This window comes from Myotis brandtii, unplaced genomic scaffold (assembly GCF_000412655.1).
Source record: "Myotis brandtii unplaced genomic scaffold, ASM41265v1 scaffold454, whole genome shotgun sequence".
Classification (NCBI taxonomy): Eukaryota; Metazoa; Chordata; class Mammalia; order Chiroptera; family Vespertilionidae; genus Myotis; species Myotis brandtii.
In genome coordinates, this window is record NW_005367354.1 from 3444852 (window position 1) to 3467308 (window position 22457).

The 22457-nt window shown below is 38.3% G+C and overlaps 1 protein-coding gene across 6 annotated transcripts in view; it reads left to right on the forward strand.

Annotated features, from left to right (window-relative positions):
* ATAD2B (ATPase family, AAA domain containing 2B) overlaps positions 1–22457 on the forward strand; it is a 110636-nt gene that overhangs the window by 76679 nt on the left and 11500 nt on the right. For 5 of the 6 annotated variants that reach the window (XM_014546686.1, XM_005874932.2, XM_014546685.1 and 2 more), the window contains 4 exons: positions 4283–4479; positions 8026–8185; positions 17516–17638; positions 21058–21189. In XM_014546686.1, the coding sequence (XP_014402172.1) occupies positions 4283–4479; positions 8026–8185; positions 17516–17638; positions 21058–21189 (612 nt within the window). The remainder of the gene's footprint in view (positions 1–4282; positions 4480–8025; positions 8186–17515; positions 17639–21057; positions 21190–22457) is intronic. The other variant, XM_014546684.1, reaches the window with a different exon arrangement.

Here is a 22457-nt window from a genome sequence, read left to right on the forward strand (position 1 = left end):
GAGGCGAGGCCACGAGGGCAGAGTCCCTTGCATGAATTTTATGCATCGGGCCTCTAGTATGCATATAAGATCTTTGTTTATTCCGGGCCTCCACCCCCATTCTCTCTGAGAATCATCAGTCTGTTCTATTTACATGCCTCTGATTCTATTTTATTCACCAATTTATTCTGTTCATTGATTTCTTATTTGTTTATTTTGATTTTTAGATTCAATTGTTGATAGGTATGTATTTGTTGCCATTTTGTTGTTCTTATTTTTGATCTTTTTTTTCTTCTTTTTCCGCTTCTTAAAGAATATCCTTCAACATTTCATGTAATACTGATTAGGTGGTGATGAACTTTAGCTTTTTCTTGTCTGTGAAGCTCTTTATCTGACCTTCAGTTCTAAATGATAGCTTTGCTGGGTGGAGTAATGTTGGCTGTAAGTTCTGCTATTCATCACTTTGAATATTTCTTGCCACTCCCTTCTGGCCTACATAGTATCTGTTGAGAAATCAGCTGACAGTTGTATGGGCATTCCCTTGTCGATAAGTAACTGCTTTTCTCTTGCTGCTTTTAAGATTCTCTCTTTGTTTTTAGCCCTTGGCATTTTAATTATGATGTGTCTTGGTGTGGTCCTCTTTGGGTTCCTCTTGTTTGGGACTCTGTGCTTCTTGGACTTGTAAGTCTATTTCTTTCACTAGTTAGGGGAAGTTTTTTGTCATTTCTTCAAATAGGTTTTAAATATCTTGCTCTCTCTTTTCTTCTGGCACCCCCCAATTCGAATGTTGGTACGCTTGAAGTTGTTCCATAGGCTCCTTATACTGTCTTCATATTTTTGGACTCTTTTTTCTTTTCTTTTTTTTTTTTAAATATATTTTATTGATTTTTTACAGAGAGGAAGGGAGAGGGATAGAGAGTTAGAAACATCGATGAGAGAGAAACATCAATCAGCTGCCTCCTGCACACCTCCCACTGGGGATGTGCCCGCAACCAAGGTACATGCCCTTGACTGGAATCGAACCTGGGACCTTTCAGTCCGCAGGCTGACGCTCTATCCACTGAGCCAAACCAGTCAGGGCTGGATTCTTTTTTCTTTTTGCTCTTCTGGTTGGGTCTTTTTTGCTTCCTCATATTTCAAATCATTGATTTGATTCTCAGAATCCTCTACTCTACTGTTGAATCCATATATATTATTCTTTATTTCAGTCAGTGTATGCTTAATTTCTGACTGGTCCTTTTCCGTTTTTTTTTTGGAGGTTTCTATAAGATTCTTGAGTAACCTTATAACTGTGGTTTTGAACTCTATATCCAGTAGTTTTCTTTCCTCCATTTCTTTAATTTGTGACATGTTTCTTTGTCTTCACATTTTGGCGACTTCCCTGTGTTTGTTTCTATGTATTGGGTAGAGCTGCTATGTCTCCTTGAGTTGGTAGAGTGGCCTGTGTAGTAGGTGTTCTATAGCGCCCAGTGACTCGGCCTCCCCAGTCACCTGAGCTGGGAGCTATAGGTGCGCCTCTTTGTGGGCTGTGAGCACAGTCTTGTTGTAGTTGAGCCTTGATTGCTGTGGGTGTCCCTGGGAGGAATTGACCTCCAGGCCAATTGGCTGTGAGGACCAGCTGGGACTACAGTGGGAGAGCTGCTTTGCAGGAGACACCCCTATGGAGCAGGACTTGCTTCAATGGGGCTTTGGTGCTCACTGAGTCTGCCCCTTGAGTGTGTTGCTTATGGACGTGTAGAGTTGTAATCTGGTATGGTCTCACACTGACCACTGCATACACTGGCCCTTGGATCTCCAAGGAGGTGCAAAGTGAGCCACTGCCTGGGGCCATCCAGCAGGAGCTACAGAGAGATCTGCAGATTCTTCCTCTTTTTATCAGATTTGGAAGTGCCCAGATGAGGCCCAGCTATGAAGCAAGGCAGGCTGGCACTGGTGCCAGGTCTTGGGCCTTTTATTGATATGTTTGGGACTCCCTGACCCAGCTACAGCTTGTTTGAGAGATTTTAACCTGATGAGGAAGAACAGGCCATTCATATGCAAAAGCTGCTGCACACAGCTTGGGTGGGGTTGTAAATTGGATGAGGTGGGGTCTTAGGGAATCACCAGGGTGGAGCAAACAGAAATGGCTGCCAGTCAGCCCTGGGACTGGGGAGGTCCCAGCATAGGAGCAGTGATCCCTGCAAGCACCTCCGGCTGGGAGAAAGCCACCCCTGAGTTCCTGACCTGATGCTGGACAATCCAGCTCCTCCTCGTATGTGTCTGTGTTCCCCAGAGCCTCACCCTGGTGCTGGAGCTCAGAGGAAGCAGGACCTTGTAAGTTCAGTTTGTGGTGCTGGCCTTTTAAGAGGAACAGCTGGGTCTCCAGCAGCCTGTGTGTCACTGAGCCCTAATTATCACTGGTTTTTATAGCTTGTAGTTCTTACTGCCTGTAGGGACTTCTTTCTCCAGCTCTGGGACCCTGGCTGGGGGGTCTGGTGTGGGGTTGGGACCCCTTGCTTCTCCAGGTGGCCTCCGCAGAGACAATCTCCCTCCCAATTAAAAAAGCGGCACAGGTGGGTGCCAGACCAGCCCGTTCTGCACTTCTGCACCTCCTACCAGTCTCAGTATGCTTTCTTCTTTACTTCTCTAGTTGTAGGACTTCCATTCAGCCAGCTTTCCCGTGGTTCTAGATGATGGTTGTTGTGTACTTTAGTTGTAATTTTGATGTGATTGTGGGAGGTGGCGAGGACAGGCATATACCTACGCCGCCATCTCCCCTTGTTCTTTTATGTTTCTTGTCGCTGTTCTTGTAGGATATTAAATACATCTCCCATCCCTGCCAAGTGTTTGCTTTTCCATATTCATTCTACTTCTTTGTTTTTAACTGGTTATGTCATCTAACACATTATAATGTTATAGAGGCCCGGTGCATGGATTCGTGCACCGGTGGGGTCCCTCAGCCTGGCCTGTGGGGATCAGGCCTAAACCAACTCTCCGACATCCCCTGAGGGGTCCTAGATGGCGAGAGGGCGAAGGCCAGGCTGAGGGATCCCACTGGTACACGATTGGGGTCAGGGAAAGACCGTGGAAGGGCTTCAGGGCGTGTCTGGCCCATCTCGCCCAGTCCTGATCAGCTAGACCCCAGTAGCAAGCTAACCTACTGGTCGGAGAGTCTGCCCCCTGGTGGTCAGTGCGCATCATAGCAACTGGTTGAACACTTGAATGAACAGTCGGATACTTAATGTATTAGGCTTTTATTATATAGGATGGCCCTTTAGTGGCTCCTTTCCACATTTTCTCTGTTTTAATGAACACCTATCAAATGGCTATAGTTGTGAATCCCACCCACACCCCTGGAAACCTTGGGAAATTCAAGATGGAATTTATGCCTAGTGATTATTGGTTGTTGCCTTCTATATTTCTAAGTATTTAAATCCTTCATTGTGAAAATGATTCATTTTAATAAAGTGTCTTCCATTCTCCTAGATATATTTTAGTTCCATAGATCTGAATTTTCTGTGTTAATGATTAATATAATTCATTTTATTTTTGAGTTGCTTCTGTTGACTTTGATTTTTCATTTTAGAGGCTATTTGAAATCAACAAGAATCCTTAGAACTTTAATCCTGAGCTTCAGTATGATACCAGGAAAGTCTTTTAAGGAATTAGAGAAGTGTAATTTTAAAAGTTAATACTTTACCTTTTAAGGTTTTTTTGTTTTCTTTGGGGGGATGTGGTAGATAGTATACCACATATTTTATATGTAATGCTTTAGGCTCAGTTTTCCATCTTCTCGCTGTGTCTTTGGAATTCTCTGTTCAGTTTCTACTTTTATTTTGCTCCCAGCAGGTGCCATTTACTATCCATACTATGTTGTACTAAGAATATGAAGATAGGAGACTAAACTCAGAATTCTTTGGGAATAGGAAGGATCAATGAATTGGTACTTGACCATTTCACTTTCATGCATATAAGGCAACCCCATTTTGATAAGCAGGTTTTAAACAAGCAAATCAGTATACAGTACTTATGTTGGTTTGAAATATCTTTCATAAGTTGTATGTAAATAATGTTTCAAAATCAAATTATTTAAAATCATATCATTTGCCCTTTAAAGGAGTCCTGTTGTAAGTTATTTTATAAAGTAAAACTATTCCTTAACATATCTGGCTTCCATTCAAATTTTTACATGCTGGATTTGCGTGGCTCACCTGTGTTTGGAATTCTCCTTTTCTTAAAAGAACATTGTGAGAGAATGCCAGAAAAGTAATTGAGGTCCTGGCCTTGCCATCTTGGAATCAACATTTTCTTCAATTTTCTTTAGGTCTTTGTGCTATGGAAGTGCTTCCTCTTGCACTACCTTCTCCACCTCGTCAATTATCAGAATCAGAAAAAATTCGGATGGAGGACCAGGAGGAAAATACTTTAAGAGAGTTGCGGTTGTTTCTCAGGGATGTAACCAAGAGGCTGGCCACAGATAAACGCTTTAACATCTTCAGCAAACCGGTGGATATTGAAGAGGTCTTGTTTCAGTAGTGTGCAAACAGTGAAGTTGAACTGGCTAAAAGAAAAAAAAATATTGACATCTTTTTTTGGAAGGAAAAAAAGCAAAGGCATGGATGAATAAATTACCCCTAGCCTGTAAAATTTTAATCCATGTGATAACTACCAATGTCATCAGCAAATATTTGGTGACTTTTGGATGAAATTAATGACCAATTTGTATATGTCCTCTTAATTAGTATTGATCTTTGTGATCTTTTATTTTTCAATTTAAGAAGAGGATTAAAAGTAACTTCAGTGAAATGTCCATACTAGACTATTTTTATTCCAGGATAAATTCTACAAGCATAATTGATATTAAACCAAACAATACCAGTTAATATTGGCATTTCTCAAATTATGTATACTTTATTGAAAGAGGTAGCTAAGAAACCTGAAATGTGTCTTTCATGTTTTAGAAATGCCTGTGACTAACATGCTACTTGAAGTTAAGCATATCCTGTGCAGCTAAAATTATTTTTCTCTCTAAGGATTTTTTCTGCTCCTGATGGAAAATTTCTCACTTTCTTTGTGCATTGTTTTGTGTCCTTGTGGGAGCATGGTTTGTGATGATGAGAAAAGAAATTTTCCATTTGGAATCTACTAAAATACTTAGATTAAAATTTTTTATTTTTATTTTTTTATCCTGGGATAATATAGTGTGTGGATGAACACAATATGATCTTTACTGACCTTCTTCTTATAGTTCAGACTCCATGTTTGAACAGTTTTGGTGTTTTAATCTTTTTATCTCTTTTAAAAATTTGAATTATGAGATGATTCAAAGTTTAATGTTGCATACTCATTATGAAATCTGATCAGATTCATTTGGAACTATTACCTCATCTATAACTGTGAAAATGAACTATGTCCGCCTCCCTCCACCCCTGGCAAGTCTGAAAATACCTATTCTTTTTTTTTCCCCAAATAAAAGGACTATCTATAATTTTATTTATATACTAGAGGCCCAGTACATAAAATTGGTGCACTCTGGGCAGGGGGAGGGTCCCTCAGCCCGGCCTGCACCCTCTTGCAGTCCGGGAGCCCTTGGGGGATGTCCGATTGATGGCTTAGGCCCGCTCCCCTAAGCCGTCAGTCGGATATCTTTAGCGCTGCCGCAGATGCGGGAGAGGCTCCTGCCACCGCCACTGTGCTTGCCAGCTGTGAGCCCCACTTCTGGCTGAGTGGACCTCCCCCTGTGGGAGCACACTGACCACCAGGGGGCAGCTCCTGCATTGAGTGTCTACCCCCTGGTGGTCAGTGCATGTCATAGCGACTGGTCGTTCTGCCATTTGGTCGATTTGCATATTAGCCTTTTATTATATAGGATTTATCTACAATACGTAGTTTTATCCATTTGATCCTTTCAGCAGCCTCGCAAAGGTCCTTATGTTGCAAATTATGAAACTGTGGCACTTTGGCAAGTGATATAGGCAAGACTCAAAGTTTTTAAAAAATTTAAAGCCCACATTCTTTACATGACCTACAGCTACCATTTTTATCTTTTCCCACTGAAATGACAGGACTTGCCAGACTTGCTTTTGTAATTAATGCATACCATTTTATATTTGTAGAGCAGGTTTTTTTTCCTCCTAGTGTTTTCAGATAATCTTAAAACTATCAGACCGTTTTAAGATTGTTTTAAGTATTTTTATTTCAAATTGGATATGGGACTCTGACACTTAATTGATAAGGGATTGCCCCAAGTTAGCCTACCATGCTGGGAGTAAACAATTTTGTGTTTGCCAGGGAAAACTTTTTCTTTCTAACCAGAAGAGATTGTCAGATTTTAAATGCTATCTATGCTAGAATAAAGTTTATAAATGATGGTTTGACAGTGAAAGGGGATAGAAAATGCTAGTCAGATGAAACTTTTATTTAAGTGCTATATTTTCTCTAGCTTTTTTTTTTTTTAAAGATTAAGATTTTTTTCTTTTTTTTTTTTTAAGTTTTATTGATTTTCTACAGAGAGGAAGGGAGAGGGATAGAGAGTTAGAAACATCGATGAGAGAGAAACACCAATCAGCCGCCTCCTGCACGCCCCCCACTGGGGATGTGCCCGCAACCAAGGTACATGCCCTTGACCGGAATCGAACCTGGGACCCTTGAATCCGCAGGCTGACGCTCTATCCACTGAGCCAAACCGGTTCTGGCTCTAGCTTTCTTTTATGTTCTTCTCAGTTTCATTCTACTGGTTCTTTGCTTTTAAAGCTGGAAAAGTAGGGATCTCTTGGAAGAATAAAGAGGGGAACCAAGATAGCCTTTAGATAACTTAAAAACATAAATTTCTATTCAAATAATGAATGTGAGATATCTAAAACTTTCAAAGCAAACTGCAGAGAACATAAGAGTTTAGAAAATGAATGTTGAATTTAAAATTAAGCATAGGGGAAAAAAGGCATAGGTAGTAATATGAATTTGTATAGTGCTTTATGGTTTTTAAAACATTTCTGTCATGCACAAAAGGTATGCTAAGTGCCAGAGCCAGGAATCCAACTAATATCTTCTGGACCTATTGCTTGTTCAGTATAGCTTTACTCCCTCCCCAGAAGGAGATTGACTGGCTTTTCACCTCATTGAGGGTGAAAAATAAATGAAAACATGCACACACACCTACCTAAAATTTAAAAAATATTTATAAAATGTGTGTATGTGCATATATACAGATATATATGCATATATATGGGCATATAATACGTTTTTTAAAATCAAGGCATTAATGCCATCTGCAGTGGAGAAAACTTGCTTATAGTTTCTGAGAGCAGAAATCACTCTGTCCCAGAATGTGGTCCTGGACTAATTAGACATTTGCAAGACTGCTTTTGTAATAGACCTAATTACTTGATTTGAGATTTGCATTGGGGAAGGCAATATATTTGTAAGTTGATAGAGCTTTCTTAATTGGTCAAGAGATATAAAACATAATTTATTGGGCACATAGGTCAAAATGTGTTTTTTTGCTTATAGATTTATTTATATTTAGAGACAAGTTCAGCAAATCTTTTACTAGTCATGAAAGCATTGCTTGTTTTTGTTATAATTAAGTCAAAGTGTTTGTAATGACTCCAAAGGAGCAGAAAACACTTTCCATGAAACGATTCACCCTTCAGAAAGAATTTTTTTTTGTTTTGTTTAAAAAACAACACATTATTTCTTTTTATTTTCCTTTAAAAATTTTTTTTTCGAGGTAACATTTATGGATGCTTTATCAGTGCATTTACCTGTACATTCTCTTCTCAGGAATGGCCAAAGGATTAAAAAAAAGCTGACACAATTGCTTTCATAGTTCAAGATGAGAACATTTCAGAGTTGATTTAGATATGGCTTGAAACTGAAGCTTTCATGGAAAGTATGACATAGTAACTTTAGAAACATAAAGTGCTCTATACTGTTATCCTTATCTAATTATTTCTTAGATATGTAGATTTAATTTTTAAATAACTATGTGGTTTTCTTTTGTGTTTTTATGAGTAGATATATGACATACCATAAGTAATTTTTATTAAAATATTCTATTTGTTTTAGGTTTCAGATTATCTTGAAGTAATCAAGGAACCAATGGATTTATCAACAATAATAACTAAAATTGATAAGCATAATTACCTGACTTCGAAGGATTTCCTGAAAGATATTGACCTCATCTGTAGCAATGCTTTAGAATACAATCCAGATAAGGACCCAGGAGGTAAGGACACATTGGGCTGGGTTCACTTTGGTGATGGAGAAGGTGGTTTAAAGTTTAAATACTAATGTTTCAAACAGATTAATTTATTTTAATGACATTATTGTATTTAGTTCCTCTTGGTGAGGAACTAATGTACTTAAATTATTAACTTATTAAAGTAAATGTACTTAATTTAGAGGATTTTATTCTATGTATTATGCTTAGGGTTTAGTTTCATCATTTACCTTTAACTTTCTATACTTAGATTTCTATTTTGTTTAGGTAAAATGGAAAACTGATTGAGAATTTAATTAAAAATTTATTATTTAGTCAACATCACCAGTGCTGATAAACGCTGGGAATTTTGAATTTGTGGGAACTCATTACAGGATATGTTTACATGTCAAAAGACCTCTTTATGTAGGCATTACCTGTTCTATATTTTTGTAGATATTTTTATGTGATTTTATTATTTTACTCCAGATCCCACCCTGTACTCAAGTCAGTAGTCAGTCCCAACTCTTTCAGTGCCCTCCAGGGAAGACTGCCAGGAACATATCTGTAGTTATACAAGATGAATGTCAAAGGAAAATATATGTCATGGTGAACCTTGTAGATTTGTCCACTTGCGTTAGTGACTTAAGGGAGGAATTAAAGAAGAAGGACTTTGCAGTGGATTGGACACTTTTAAGAAGTGTGGATAATTTTGTGATTCAATATTTTAAGAACCTGGAAGGCAAGATGAATGGAGCAAGGCTAAAGCTGTGATGGGTTAAAGAAGCAGCAGTCATTCATATTATCCAGGATAGAATTTTTTTTGGTTATTTTTGTGATTAGAACAATATTTATGCTTTTGTTCTAATCACGAAAAAGTGTGGTTAGGACAAAAGTAAGCATAAATTATGGTGTATCCAAACTATAAGGTACCAAGGACTACTGAAAACAATGGGCTGTATAAATCTACCAAAGATTGTCTAACCTAAAACACAGGAAATCACCCACATGGACAGGAAGAACCAAGTCCAGTTCCTGATCTAGAGTATAGCACTATGTGCCTCTGTGTTCACACTAACTTATATATAGGTTCTTCAGGGAGCAGGGTTTATTTTATTTTTTTTAAATTTTCTTTTTGAGGGCTTAAGATATCATAATTTACACTGCCAAAATACTACTTGCTTTTTATAACAAATCAAAGAGTTAAGAGATGGTTTTAGAAAAAATTAAAATCTTTTTACCAAATCTGTAAAATTTCTCCATTAGAAATAAATAATATTAGCAGTTTGTTGTATATATTTTATTATTAATCAAACAGAAATAAGCAAGTGTGGAATACAGGTATTATCTTGTGTGTGTTTAAGAACTATACATTATATATAAACCTGCAACTTAAAGGGTGGCCTCTTTGTTTAGACATCATTATGGGATGATCTTTATGGGATGTTTTTATCTTGATCCATCGTGGTCACAGAGTAGCCTTTTCTGATGTTGGTTAAATTTGTGTATGTTTGACTTGAGTAGACCAAGGCCTAGCTGATAGTGCCAGGCCAGCTCCCAGCTGACAAGGGCCAATATTCTTTTTTTCATTCTAGTGAGAATTCTGTTTCTTCAACAGATGATATACATGTAAGATGCTTTCTATTTTTAAAAAATTCATTTTTGTTTCAGTTATCTAAAGATATTTAGAATACAGTTTTGCTCTATGTGTGTATTTAAGGGCAGTGGTCCTCAACTCAGGCCACATGTTAGAATGACCTGGATTTCTCATTTCCACATGAAATAGTTTTTTGTTTGTTTGTGTGTTTTTGGGGGGGGGGGGCCTAAATTTAGACCATAATAAATCACATATCCTAATTCCAGGATGCAGAATACAATTTTACATAGCTGCACTTGGTATCTAACAGTTCTTAAGCTTTCTATTATTTGTTTAGTTTCTTTTTTACTTTCTATTAAATATATCACATAAAAATTTATGAAGATAAAAACAAAGAAGAAAATTAAAGTTACCTATAATTTCATTACCTAGTATTCTGCCTCTCCCCTTCCCTGCCTCCCTCTCTTTTTCACACTCATTATATATGGAATGCATGCATGCATAATATTTTTACTAAAATGAAAATACAATTTTTATAAACTTAGTCATTCATATAATATTTGGTGAAAAGTTTATGAATTTTATATATTTTTACTGTATTATTTAAATCATACAGACATGCTATAATAGCTAATACCCTATTGTTGGATATACTAGATTTTTTTTAGATTTTTCTTGTGATATAAGATTGATAGATATCTTTATATTATAATTTTGTACACATCCCTAATTATTTTCTTAGAATAAATTTCTTAAAGTGAAATTTTTGAATCAAAAAAGATGTATCTTTTGTAGGTCATTTAATCTGGAATCTTAAATTTTTCTCACAATTTCCCACTTCTCCCAGCAGTATCATGGCAACTATTAGCCAAAATAGCCATTTTCTTCAGTGTAGATGGCATCTGCAGCAGCCACAGTTGGGCAGTGAAGAATGGGCTGATGTCAGCCTCACTTGATCCCCTTGCTGGGTCCTTGGTGAGGGTACAACCTTCACAATTGCTGTATAGTTGCCTTGAGCAGTATGTGAGAGCACTGGAGTGCCTACACCCTTAGCCGGTCAGTTTTTGAAGACACAAAGGTTGCTGAAACCGTGTAGCAGGTGATGAGAGCTTGTGCTTTAGGCTTTAATCCCAGATCTATTGCCTAGTTCTTTAACTTGATCAAGTTAAACCCTGTAAATTTTTGTTCCTTATCTGCAAAATAGGGATAATTATAGTACTTTCCTCATTGGGATGGTTGTAAGGATTATGTGAGAACATTTATTAGGTTAAACTTTATGAAGTCACCATTTTCATATGGTTCAACCTAAATATGTTAAGCCCTTAGCACAGTGCCTGGGATGTGGCAAGTGTTCCATAAAGGTTAGTTCGTATTTTTATCCTTGTTATCATTATTGTTGTTTAAATTGGACTTTAATTTTTATAAATTGGTTTCTTAGTGGATACTGCATACTTGCATTAGAATGACCCTTTATACTTTATTCTCATTCCATTCCTTGAACCACATTTAAAATTCATTCTTATTTTGTAACAAAAATTTGGGACTGATAGTGAAAAATGAATTTGAGTGGTTAGAGAAAGCCAGTTGAGAAGATCAATCCAGGTATTTTCCCCTGTGTAACTTAATTACAACCACATTGAAATAATATTGCTCTTAAGAAAGAAGCAATGATTTCTGGTGCATAACAACCTTTTACTACAGAATGCAGTTGTATAATGAAAAAATATGGCTCTCTCAGAGTTGACATGGTACATTTGTAACTTTACTCCTTCACTGTTTTAGATGCAAAAATTCAAAAAGCATGATTTGGTTCTGTTCAGATTATTTCATATCTATAGTCATGAGGCCTTTTTTTTTTTTTTTCTTCATAGCAATAGAACCACTTGTTATGTATTAGAAAAACAACCTCAGGGTCTGTTGTGTAGCAAGTGGAAATTACATGAATGTTGTATTACTTTTACAAGCTCCCATGAGTATTTGAAAGCTTACAGTGTTCTGTTTTGCCGAATAGTTAGCCATTTGGGAAAATAACTAGCATATACACAGAAGACAAAAGCCAACCTTTTGAAAGCTATCTATGTTACCTAAGTGTTCACCCAGATTCTCTCCCTTGAGCATGATGTGGACAGAAATGAAATATGTTAGCCAGAGAATTTTAATTTGTAGGTTCTAAGCGTGACCAGTATCAGATATTTGACCATAATTATTATCTTATAGATGTGATGTATGATGTTTAACTGTTTCTCATTCTTTGTCTTTATGGCATCCCTTCTCTAGCCCTCAAGCACATATCATTATTTAGCTAATTTTGCTGGAATTTTAGCTTTAATCTTGTAGTCTTCTCAAAATCTTCTATTTTGGACCAATTACTTAGGAATAAAGTCCACAGATTCACCCTCGCTTTTGTAGCCCTCTATGAGAGGCTGTGCTTCAGCCAAACTCATTCATATTTTCTTTAGTATTTGTAAGTACCATGTACTAGTTACTGAGCTGGATGCTTACAAAACAAAGATGAATATGATAGTCCTTGCCTTTTGATATAGAGATGTTCAGATCACTAAATACCTGCTGAATAATTACTATGTGACAGACATTACGCTATGTCATGGTATTAGGGCTTCCATAACAAAATATCACAGGTGGCTTAAACAATAGATATTTATTTTCTCATAGGTCTGGAGGCTTAACGTCCAAAATCAATGTGTCTGCAGTTTTGTTTTTCCTGAGACCCTCTCCTTTGCTTACAGATGGCTATCTTCTTGTTGTGTCCTCACATGTTCTTTTCTTTGTGCACATGCACCCTTGGGTATCCAAATTTCCTCCTCTTATAAGGACACAAATCAGATTGGGTCCATTCATAACATTGGATATCAGGAAACAAAGTAAAGTGATTCCCAAAAGATGAGAAATTAACAAGTTGAGCACTATAGTTGCCTGGAAAGTTTCCAGACTGTGGCACGGGAAGGAAGAACCTAGGCAGAACCTAGAATTCATCTTTAAGAAAATAGACAGAGCTGGGAATGTAAGGAGGCCAAAGCAGGCAATGTTTTCAGGGCAAAGTACCAGAAAGAAGCAAGCTGTGTTGAGAGAGCACTCTGGAGATGTGCAGACCCTCCTCCAGGCGTGAGTTAAACTGATCAGTGTGCACGCGAGGGAACCACCTGAGACAGAAAGAAAGGGGTGCTCTTTGAAGCTCACCAGGGCTGGCAATAATGCAGCAAATAGTTAGAGCTAATGAGCCAACAAGGAGATAAAATTAATAATAATAAAAGCATAATATGCTAATTAGGCTGGACGTCCTTCTGGATGACCTTCTGGATGAAGCCGGGGCTGTGAGGGAAGCCCAGGTTTCGGGTGCCAGAGGGAAGCTGGTGCCAGCAGCCGCGGGAAGGAAGGCCTACCCTTGCACGAATTTTGTGCATCGGGCCTCTAGTGAGTAATAAAGAAAATATACAATCCAAAAGAAGCGGAAAAAAAAGAAAAGGAGAATAAGTAACCAAGTTGATAATCACATAAATGACATTAAAAGTAAATGATCTAGGCACATCCAAGATGATGGCAGGGTAGATGGATGTTACACTCACCTTTTCCCAGGACCAAACTGTAATTACAGTTAAAACATAGAATAATCAACCTGAATAACCAACTGAAGACTAGCTGAAGAGAAGTCTCATCAAGGATTTACAGAAGAAGCTGCATCGAGACTGGTAGGAAGGGTGGAGATGTGAAAAGGACTGGTCCTGCTCCCATGGGCAGCAGCTGAGATACTGGAGGGCTATCTCAGCTGCAAAGATTCCCCCTGGGGAACGTGGGGTCTCAACCCCAAGCCGGTTTCCCCAGCCCAGAGCACCAGAGCTAGGAAGAGGTGGCCAGGTAACATCTGGCTGTAAAAATCAGTTGGGATTCTGTCTGCCAGGAGGAGACAGCAATCTGCTTAAAAGTCATAGGCACCCTCTTAAAAGACTCAAGCACAAAATTTCATACGCAGCCATCACCCCAGGCTTTGGCAGAGGAAGGGCAAAGTGGACTAGAGTCACATGAGGAGAGACTGGGGTATATGGCTCTGGGAAGAGAGCAGAAGGGACAGCTGTCAGGACCCCTGCGCGTACTCCCTCTCCCACACCACAGGCACCAGCAAATTGGACAATCTGGACAAAATGGGTAAATTCCTAGAAACATATAATTTTCCAAAACTGAATCAGGGAGAATTAGAAAATCTGAATAGACACATTACAACCAGTGAAACCGAAGCAGTAATAAAAAACTCCTAAGCAACAAAAGTCCTGGACTAGATGGCTTCACAGTTCAATTTTACCAAACATTCAAAGAAGAACTAACACCTGTCCTTCTCAAAGTATTCCAAGAAATTCAAGAGGAGGGAAGATTCCTAAGCTCATTTTACAAGGCCAGCCTTATCCTAATTCTAAAACCAGATAAAGTCACTACAAAGAAAGAAAATTAGAGGCCAACATCCCTGATGAACATAGATGCTAAAATCCTCAACAAAATATTAGTAAACCAGATCCAGTAGTATGTTAAAAAGATCAGACACCATGATCAAGTGGAATTTATTCCAAGGATGCAAGGTTGGTACAGTATTCGCAAATTAATACACATGATACACCACATAAATAAAATGAAGGATAAAAGCACATGATCATATTAATAAATGCAGAGAAGCATTTGATAAAAGCCAGTACTCACTTATGATAAAAACTCTCAGCAAAGTGGGAATAGAAGGAACATTAACTCAGTGTAATAAAGGCCATTTATGGGACAAACCCACAGCCAACATCATACTCAATGGGCAAAAACTACAAGCGTTTTCCTTAAGATTAGGAACAAGACAGGATGTCTGCTTTCACCACTCTTTTTAAAAAAAAAAAATATTGATTTTTTTTTTTACAGAGAGGAAGGGAGAGGGATAGAGAGTTAGAAACATCGATGAGAGAGTAACATCGATTCAGCTGCCTCCTGCACACTCCCAGGTACATGCCCTTGACCAGAATCGAACCTGGGACCCTTCAGTCCGCAGGCCGACGCTCTATCCACTGAGCCAAACCAGTTAGGGCTGCTTTCACCACTCTTATTCAACATAGTACTGGAAGTCCTGGCGACAGCAATCAGACAAGAAGGAGAAATAAAAGGCATCTAAATTGGAAGGAAGAAGTAAAACTCATTATTTGTAGATGACATGATGCTGTATATAGAAAACAGTATTGTCTGTGGCTGCTTTTATGCTACAAGGGCAACTTCGAGTACTTGCCAGAGATCCTATGGCCTGTGAAGTCAAGATATTTACTCTGGCCCTATACAGAAAAACTTGCTGATGCCTGGCCTAGACATCCCAAATAAAGGCAGAGATGATCAGATTGGATAAAAAAGCAAAGACCCCACCATATGCTGCTTAGTGTGTCAGTGTAGGAGACTGACACACTACCTGCTGTGCCAATGAGGCTCCTTTACAAGAAACCCACTTTAAGTATAAAGCTACAAAGAGATTAAAAGAGAAGTACAAAAAAGATACATTCTAATACCAAGGCAAAGGAGAGCTGGTATGGTTATATAAATACCAATATAGATTTCAGACCAAAGAATATTACCTGGGATAAAAAGGATTATTTCATAATCATCAAATAGACATAACAGGTGCAAACATTTGTGCCTCTGATAACAGAGCCTTAAAATTCATTAAGCAAAAACTGACAAAACTGCAAAGAGATATGTAGAGAGATACAATTAAACACTGAGGTCTTTTGAAGATGTTCATTTAAGTCATGTTACTTTCCTCCTCAGATATTTTCAATGACTTTTCATTGCTCTTAGGATAAAATCTAAAAGCCTTTAAATATGACCAGATTCCTGTTTGCCTCTTGCTTATTGTGTTCTAAGCATCCAGGGTATCTTTCATTTTCTTGAAATATCTGAGATGTTTTTACTCCAGAACTTTCTCACATAGTATTTTCTGAACCTGCCACTGGTTATTCTCTGCTCTGTCAGTGGCTGCTTCAATGTATGCTCGTCTCAGCTTAAATGCCACTGTTTCAGAGAGTCTCTTCCTGACCTGTCCAGTCTCAGTTGGCACCCACACCAATACCCTGTAGGTTTTTATCCTAGCTGGTACGTAGAGGTTTTGGGGTGGGGGTGGGGAGGTATTTATATGTGTGTCTGAGAGATTACTTGGTTAATGTCCCCTTTCTGTAGTAGTCTGAAAAGCTCTTGGAAAGTGGAGAAATGTCTGCTTTGTTCACCACTGTGTAGCCGTCACATGACTCAGTTCCTGGTACAGTTGACAGTATTTATTGAATGAATGTTTAGAGAAATGTACTGGAAGGAAATACACCAGTGGTTGCCTTTTGAGTACTGCATGTTTGTTTTTGTAAGATTTCCATAATGAACTATGACTTTCTGATACGAAAAATTATCCTATATAATAAAAGGGTAATATGCAAATCGACCAAACAGTGGAAGGACTGGTTGCTATGATGCACCTGACCACCAGGGGGCAGGCGCTCAGCGCAGGAGCTGCCCCCTGGTGGTCAGTGCACTCCCATAGGGGAGTGCCGCTCAGCCACAAGCCTGGCTGATGACTGGCAAGCGCAGCAGCCCACCTCCGCCACAGTGTTAAGGATGTCCATCAGTCGAACATCCCCCGAGGGCTCAGGCCAGGCTGAGGGCTTCCCCCCACCCCCCTGCATGAATGTCGTGCACTGAATGTTGTGCATCGGGCCTCTAGTAAATAAAATGTCTTTATCTTTATACTTTTTGCTTTTACTAGAGATGAAAAGGCTGATGTGATTTTGTTATTTTGGGTTCTAGTTTTTGATACTGTTACAAAATAAGTGTCTTTGCTATATTTACTTGGCTTTTAATATCTCAGAGCTGCAAGCTCTAGGTGGCACTGTTTACATTGTATTGCTTATGAATGAGGCTTTCTGGATTAGTGTAAAACTGAGAACCTTCTTTTAGTACAGCTTACCTACAAGGGAGTATTTCTCCCCTGGATCTACCTACAATTTTTATACCATCTTACATTCTTTAGCTTAGAGTATCTTGCTGTATTTGCCTGTTTCTGTCACAGTTTTTAAAGGTCACCCTTACTTAGGGTCATTATATTCTTCAGCACAGTTTTGACCAGTTTTCACTTATGAAGAAAATTATGTAAGAATATCTGAATTCTCAGTATCCATCTACAGGAAGGGTGGGAAGTGATTTTTCTGCCAAGGGCCATTTGGATATTTACAACATCATTCTCGGGCCATACAAAATTATCAATTTAAAAAATTAGTGTGCTATATTTGCTCAGACATTTAATTAACTCACTCCTAATGCCTTGGCAGGGCCAGACCAAGTGATTTTGCAGGCCTCATACGGCCTGCAGGCTGGACGTTCCCCACTCCTGATATGGGAACTCTGGTGCTGGGCATATGGTGAATACCCTAAATCTTTTAAACATTTTTATTTAAAATCATACATTTTATAATCATATATGTAAAATAAAGCCTTATATCTTTGAGGTAATGACTTTTTAAATAGACTTAGTACTTTGAAATTCTAAAAGTGTAGTTTTCAGAGAATTATCAACTTGATTGAGTAGCTTATTATGTTTATATTTTACTCATCATTTAAATAAACTTCTTACCTAGAAATGCTTTTTACACTGTTATTTAAATGTTTGTATTCCTTCTCTTTTTAAAGTGCCCTTATTTAATGTCATTTCGTTTGTACATATAATAAATGTATACCAACTTTTTTAACAGATAAAATAATTAGACACAGGGCTTGTACCCTGAAGGACACTGCACATGCCATCATTGCAGCTGAACTGGATCCAGAATTTAATAAACTCTGTGAAGAAATTAAGGAAGCAAGAATAAAAAGAGGTAAGCTATAGAAATGAACTTGCTGCTAAAGACGAGTCATTGAATATAATTGAATGTTGTTTCTTTAGGGTTCCTGATATTGTGAAAAAAATGTATTTTGAGGCACAGTTTTTACTTAATTTCTGATACTGATATGTGTCATGCAAATTCTCAGATATTTAAAAACTTTGCTTCCCGTGAAAGTTTTAGTGCAATAGCGCAAATTGCTGAAATAAAGTGCTTTGTACTGAAATTTCTTTTGCAGGAATTTATCTTTGTTAATTATTGATTTTTGTTCTTAATGGTTTTCATACCTGAAGAAGGTTTATTTTTCATGAGTTTATACCCAGTACTGGTATTTTTTTTTTAATTTAAAAAAATATATATTTTATTGATTTTTTACAGAGAGGAAAAGAGAGGGATAGAGAGTTAGAAACATTGATGAGAGAGAAACATCAATCAGCTGTCTCCTGCACACCCCCTACTGGAGATGTGCCCACAACCAAGGTACATGCCCTTGACCAGAATCGAACCCGGGACCCCTCAGTCCGCAGGCCGACGCTCTACCCACTGAGCCAAACCGGTCAGGGCAATACTGGTACTTTTTGTCCTATTGAAGTTTATGGACAATTTTGTTAATATAAACAATAATTAGCGAATGTGGTTTGTTAATTCACTAAAAAATCCTGTCTTTGAGAAACTCACACTTTAGTAGGAGAAAGAGTGAAATGTAAAACAAATCAAGTGCAGTGTGGTGTATGCACTTGTTGAAGTGTGTTTATAGCACAGGGCCGAGACCTCCTGGTAGGGGACCAGGCATTTTTAAAAAAATATATTTTATTGATTTTTTACAGAGAGGATGGGAGAGGGATAGAAAGTTAGAAACATAGATGAGAGAGAAACATTGATTAGCCACCTCCTGCACACCCCCCACTGGGGATGTGCCCACAACCAAGGTACATGCCCTTGACCGGAATTGAACCTGGGACCTTTCAGTCCGCAGGCCGACACTCCATCCACTGAGCCAAACCGGTTAGGGCAGGGGACCAGGCATTTTGATCAGAGTTTGGGGAAGGAAATAGGAGTGTTGTCTCTAGTGGAGTAGGGAAAGGTGGTGGTGACAGAGGAGGAGGAGGTATTTTAAGCACAGCAAACAGTAGCTTGTATAAAGGCACAGATGTGAAATCACGTGGTATATTAGAAGAACTGCAAACTGTTTGGTATTGCTGAAGATGTAGAGTTGTGAGATTTAGAGCTCAAGAGGTGGGCTGGGTCCAGGGCACTGAAATAATGAAGAAGCTTTTCTTCTACTTCCTTAGAGGCCTTTCCTGGCCACCTAATCTCATTAGGCCCTGGTCATCATTAGCACTTGGCATTTTGTTGTTGTTGTTGTCTCTCCCTTCCTTATTTAGTGCTGGGAATGTCATGCTTATAGCTCTACTGCAGTCCCCAGAGCTATGTCTGATATGCAACAGGTTTATAAATACTTGAATGAATCGATGCCATACTGAGGAGCTTGGACTTTATCCTACAGACCAGTGTTTTTCAAAATGGTGTGTCTGTTACCCACATTGGCTTGGTCCTAGTAAATTAAATTCTCAGAGAGTAGTAAGGTTGAGAGCTCAGCACTTGAACAACTATTCAAGAGATTTCTTTATACACTAAAGTTTGAGAACCATTGCCATAGTCAGTAGGAGTCATTGAAGTATTTTAAGCACCGGAATGAATTGGTAAATTGCTTTGGCAGCAGGAAATAGCAAGGGCTCAGTGTGGAGGGTAGGGAGATGAGAGACCAGTTAAGAAACTGTTGGAGCCAGTTTAGAAAACAGTTTGGCAGATCTAAAAAGTTAAACATAACATTTACCATATGACCCAGTGATTCTACTCCTAGGAATCTACTCCAGAGCAATGAAAACATATGTCCACATAAAGACTTATACACGAATGTTCATAGCAGCATTAATCACAGAAACTAAAATCTGGAAACAACCCAAATGTCTGTCAGCTGGTATGTGGGTAAGCAAAATAGGGTGTGTCATATAATGCCATACTGCTCAGCCATAAAAAGGAACAAAGTACTGGTACATGCTACAACATAGGTGAACTACAGAAACATTTGTTAAGTGAAACAGTCCAGTCAGAAAAGACCACATATTGTACGATTCCATTTATATGAAAAACTCACAAAAAGGCAAGCCATAGAGACAAAAAGCGGATTAGTGGTTGTCTGGGATAGTTAGCTAAAATTGGGTTGCTGTGGTGATTGCACAGTGCTGTAAATTTACTAAAAATCATTTAACTGTATGCTTAAAATGAGTGATTTTTATGTTATGTAAATTGAACTTTAAAACTGTTGTGGGTAACAGCTTTTGGAGTAGTTCAGAGTTTTAATTAGTGAAATGGGGATGAGGATAGAATTAATATGAGGGATGTGACTGGAAGGAAGGAAGGGCAGGAAGAGTCAAGATTGGCCATGTTACTGGTTTAATGACTTAGTAGATGCTAATACTGCCAGTAGAGATAGGGAATATATAAGAAGGAACAGGTGTTTTTGTTGGGAAAGATATTTGACATGACTTTAGAATATCCAGTTGGAGATATCAAATAGGTAGTTGGATATATGGATTAGAAAAGGTCAAGAGATGTTTGGGCTAAAGATGTGGATTTGGGAATCTTCTATATATATAAAAGGCTAATGTGCAAAGTGTCCCCCCTTAAGTTCGACTGGGAGACTGGGAGTTCAATCGCTTGCTATGATGTATGCTGACCACTAGGGGGTGGCATGGAATGAAGGAAGGCCCCAGCCAGCAGCCGGGGAAGGGAAGCCCCAGGGACCATACCTGTGCACTAATTTCATGCACCGGGCCTCTAGTTATTATATAATGGTAGTAGAAGCTGAAGGCATGAAGGATACTTTGTGGTGGAAGGTGTTGATTAGAGTGAGAAGAAAAAGGATCCAAAGACAACCCTGGCAAACATCAACATTTAAGGATCACATAGAACAAAGAAATCTAGTGAAAATTGAGATGGAATGGTTACTCTTATGAAGATCACTGCAGTGTGATGTGATAGGCAGCTAATGTCAGATGGTATCAGTTCATGTGAATGGGGTTTACTGGCCCCAAAACACACATTCTAAGAGGCAAAAATCATAACTTTTAAACATTATATAATCTTTTGCTCCACAGTCATAAAAATGTGAAATGTGTCCCTTTTTAAGTGTAAGAATCGCCTGCCAAGTTATTTTATTTTTATGATTTTATATCTAGTTTCCTTCCCATCTTAAAACAAAAGATAGTATTTTCATCCAAATTACAAACTGTCCAAGTATAATTAATGACTTTAAAACTTGGTTCTGTATTTCAGATGATTTTTTTAAAACCTGTTGGTTTATGTAGCTAGGAATATTTAAATAGGTGTTGCTTATCTTCTGCTTGCAGGCTTATCGGTAACAGCAGAACAAATAAATCCTCATGGTACTGGAGCTCGGAAGACAGAAACTAGAGTTGAAGAGGCATTTCGGCACAAACAAAGAAATCCAATGGATGCCTGGCACAACTCTGCAAATAAATGTGCGTGTATTTGAGATCATGTTATCCAGTAGTGGGAACAACTGAGAATGATGCGGATTTCTTAGGCACTGGGTACACAAAGCAAAGCGCTGCTGTTTTCCCACAGCTCTTTTAATCGTCTCTCTTTTCAGAGGTGAAGAGCTTGTGGGGTAAGAGGCTGAATCAGAAGTATATTTCTTTAGCCTTATTTGCTTTTTGCTATCCCCATTCAGTACTTGCTGTTGTAATTGAACTAGGTTTGAATATTTTTAGTTCTAAACTTTGGTATTTGGATAGAGTTGTAGAGCCAATAGATTTTTTATCCACTCATCTGCAACCCCAGCCCCTTGCTGTATGCTATGCAGGATGTTGTCTTTATGGTTGAAAATGGAAACTGGCTGAAGAGAGTGGCTGATTTGACAGCAGGAAGTTGAGAGAATATTTTGTGCTCAGTTTGAAAAATTGGTACAACCTTCTTTATCTAGTTTTGTTCATGATGTATTTTTAGAGAAGGAATAGTCAGTGTTTAGGTTTTCATTTTTTCTTATTCATGGTGATCTAAAACAATTTCTAAATGATATGTTAATTAACATAGCATCTTTCTAATACAGTCCTGATGTTTTACTGAAGATAGCCATCCTTGGACGACCTATGCTGTTCTTCTGGTGTAAAGGTGTAATACTGCTCCAGCTGTCAGTAAGCTGGCCATAATATGTTCTTTCACAAGTGGCATTGCATTTGAATGAATGGGCCATATCTATCTTTTAGCTTATCCTCTTTGAGATAAGGCATTCATATATGAGAAAATTTGAAGGACTTAGTGGTGCATTTAGTTCCATGAAACTGATTAAAGTTATTTGGCCTAGTTGTACCTGGATTATGTAACACAACACTCTTAATTTAAAACTCAAAAGTCCTTTACGTTCTCTGCACCTACTACAAATACTTACTAACTCAAACAGTTTTAAGTTCCTTTGAATATTAAAATGTTACTTTAAGCTAGCGGTCGCCAACCTTTCAGACCTCATGGACCACCAGTGGTCCGCAGACCACGGGTTGGCGACAGCTGCTTTAAGCTGCAATTGAGTTTTGTTTTTTCTCACCAGTAGATGGCATATGTGACTCACCATTTGTCTGTTTTACATTAACTTACTTAAGTCATAAATCTAAATGTCTAAGGCAGAGTTGCTTTCCTAAGGTCTTAGTTTTGGAAACAAGCTCAGAGATGCTATAAAAATTGACTCTAAAGATTGAGCCTCTAAATGGGCTTTTCACACAAAGCATCCCTG